Source organism: Durio zibethinus, unplaced genomic scaffold (assembly GCF_047325235.1).
Source record: "Durio zibethinus cultivar Kanyao isolate XHJ-2024 unplaced genomic scaffold, ASM4732523v1 HiC_scaffold_1, whole genome shotgun sequence".
Classification (NCBI taxonomy): domain Eukaryota; kingdom Viridiplantae; phylum Streptophyta; class Magnoliopsida; order Malvales; family Malvaceae; genus Durio; species Durio zibethinus.
Genome location: NW_028323042.1, coordinates 564,107 through 567,158, shown reverse-complemented (window position 1 = coordinate 567,158; position 3,052 = coordinate 564,107). Strand labels below are relative to the sequence as shown.

Here is a 3,052-nt window from a genome sequence, read left to right as displayed (position 1 = left end):
ATTTACTTGTTACTAATATAGTCTAGCCTTTGCTCTTCTTTAGATCCCTTGTTTCACTCCGATAGTATAATAATAATAAATCGGGTCGATGCAGAAGAAATGAATGTATTTTCATACTATTAAGATAAGAAAGTAAAAAAAAAATAAAAATAAATAAATAAAATCTAATTTGCATTATGCCAAATCACTTATTCTACTGGATCTTACGGAGCCCTGTTCATACACGACATCGTCAGGTCTGATCATAGAAAAGATTCTCTTCAAGCGAACCAGCCTATCCTTTGTATGGGGCTTACACGGTGGTTGGAACAAAGACACATTTGGTTGTGAATTCCAATGTAGCAGATAAAGGCATATTTCTGCATGGCCCAATCAATAGTTCAAGTCACACACTCCCATAATCCATTTTCTCTTCGGGGAATTCCCTTCAACTATTCATGTCATATCAAATAAATAATAGAATATTGTGGAGTTGAAAGGAAATATCCAAATACATGTCTTATTTTTTTTTTTTTTTCAACAATCCATATTTGTAGCAATGAAATACTATTGTTCCTCCCCCAAGTAATAAGATAAATGATTGGCAAGTAATAAGATAAATGATTGGTTACAATATAGCTATGGTCTATATTCTCTATAAAGGACCAGAAATGCCTTGCTTACGTATCATTAGGAAATGCATTAACATAAATACAGCAGTAAGAAGGGGTAATACAAAAGTGTGTAAACTATAAAAACGGGTCAAAGTGGATTGTCCCACACTAGCACTTCCACGCAATAACTCTACCAAAGGCGATCCTATTACCGGAATAGCTTCCGGAACGCCTGTTACGATTTTGACTGCCCAATAACCAATTTGGTCCCAAGGTAAGGAATAACCTGTTACACCAAAAGATGCAGTCAACACAGCCAGAACCACGCCTGTAACCCAAGTCAATTCGCGAGGTTTTTTAAAACCACCAGTGAGATAGACACGAAATACGTGCAGGATCATCATTAAGACCATCATACTTGCCGACCATCGATGAACTGATCGGATTAACCAACCAAAGTTAGCTTCAGTCATTATGTATTGAACAGAAGTAAAAGCCTCAGTAACGGTTGGACGATAGTAAAAAGTCATAGCAAATCCTGTAGCTACTTGTACCAAAAAACAAGTAAGCGTAATTCCTCCTAGACAATAAAATATGTTAACATGAGGAGGAACATATTTACTAGTTATATCATCTGCAATCGCCTGAATCTCGAGGCGTTCTTCGAACCAATCATAGACTTTATTGAGATAGGTAAACCAAGAGGACTCCCCCCCTGAGAACCGTATATGAGAATTTCATCTCGTACAGCTCAAACAAAAACACCCAAATAATAGCTGAAACGGATATGGAATAGAAAGTTTGAAACTTCTTAATCTTTTCATTCAATTTTATCTGAAGACACAAAAGAGTAAAAATCCGAAAGCTCTTTTTTGTAGTTGTAATTATAATGCCAAAAAATCAAGTCGGCGCATTCGTCTTTATGTTGATCAGGCCTCTTGAATCTTCTATTTACCTACTTATTTCTTTTCTTTTTCTTTGCTTTGATTTGTTATTTATATGGAATGTGGCTTTATTCTTGTTTTCTTTATTTTTAATAGGAATTCTCTTGTTAAGACCCTATGAATCAATTGAAACTTCAGATTCATACCAGAACCGCGATGATTCAATAAAACCTTCAAACTAAGTCCAAAGATTCTTTGAGTAAGAATTATTGGATCATCACTTATTCAATGAATAGAATAGATATAATAAATAAAAATACAAAGAAAAGAAAGGTTTGTCCTTTGATCAAAATAAGCATAAACTAAATGAGAGTTTGAAAGAAGAAAAAATTTCTCGATTTATAAATAAAAAACCTCTTTCTTTGAAAATTTTTTTTTTTTTTGAGTCCGGCCGCGAGGTTTGAATATTAAGTATGAATCATAGTTCGAATACTTCGTGATCCATTTCATATATTCCGTGCTCCAGATACTAGAATGGCTATCCGACGGGATAAAACTATCTCGATCAAGAGGACAGACCCATTTTCTGTACTATCAATAGGATCAATTATAACAAGTCACACACTCATATTCCGGAAATACAGAAACAAAAAAAATTTCGCGGTCGAACTACCAAAATAGAATGGGCTAAAAAAAATCCGAGAACTAAAAGTTTCACTTTTTGTATTGAAAAGCGAGGCTTCGTGGTTCTTGTGAATCTAATTCAGCGAAATTCCATCCAGTAAAACGGAAGAATTATAAATCTCCAAAATAATAGATAAGAATATCGAAAATAAAGCCATTGCGACACCCATCAAAGGAGTCGTTCCCCATCCAGGAGCTACTTTACCATATTCCGAATTCAATGGTTTCAAAAAATCCCCTACAACAGTTCGTCTTGGACCAGATCTAGAACTACCCTCAACGGTTTGTGTAGCCATAAATCTTATTTTGTATTCAGTGAGATCTGTTGACTTTGTATATCATTCCGCTGTAAATAAACGATCTTATCATAGATCCATTGTGATCTTGAAATTATATTTATATTTATATTATTTATATTTATATTTATATATATTATTTATATAATTATATAATAATGGAAACAGCAACTTTAGTCGCCATCTCTATATCTGGTTTACTTGTAAGTTTTACTGGGTACGCCTTATATACTGCCTTTGGGCAACCCTCTCAACAATTAAGGGATCCATTCGAGGAACACGGGGACTAATTGAAGTAATGAGCCTCCCAATATAATATTGGGAGGCTCATTACTTCAATTGAGATAATGAAAAATCATTTCATTTTTTTAGTTGGAACTTTAGGCGGTTCTCGAAAAAAGATAGCGAAAAAAATTATCCCTAGAGTAGATACTAAGAGGAATGTATAAACCAATGCTTCCATAAATTCGATCGTGGTTTACAATTATAGCTTCCGTACCTATTTATTTAGAATCATCTCCCGAATAAAATAACGAAAGAACAAGAATCAAAGAAAAGGCAGCGATTTTAATCAAGATTTTTACAGCAGCCTATG

The 3,052-nt window shown here is 34.1% G+C and overlaps 1 protein-coding gene across 1 annotated transcript; it reads right to left on the bottom strand.

Moving 5' to 3' along the window:
* Positions 1 to 391: 391 nt before the first annotated feature.
* LOC149506117 (cytochrome b6) lies at positions 392 to 2,515 on the bottom strand. The gene is made up of 2 exons (XM_089757896.1): positions 2,101 to 2,515; positions 392 to 1,276 (listed from the first exon to the last, which is right to left on the bottom strand). The coding sequence occupies exons 1-2, from the start codon at positions 2,104 to 2,106 to the stop codon at positions 635 to 637; spliced, it is 648 nt and encodes a 215-aa protein (XP_089614022.1). The 5' UTR covers positions 2,107 to 2,515; the 3' UTR covers positions 392 to 634.
* Positions 2,516 to 3,052: the final 537 nt, after the last annotated feature.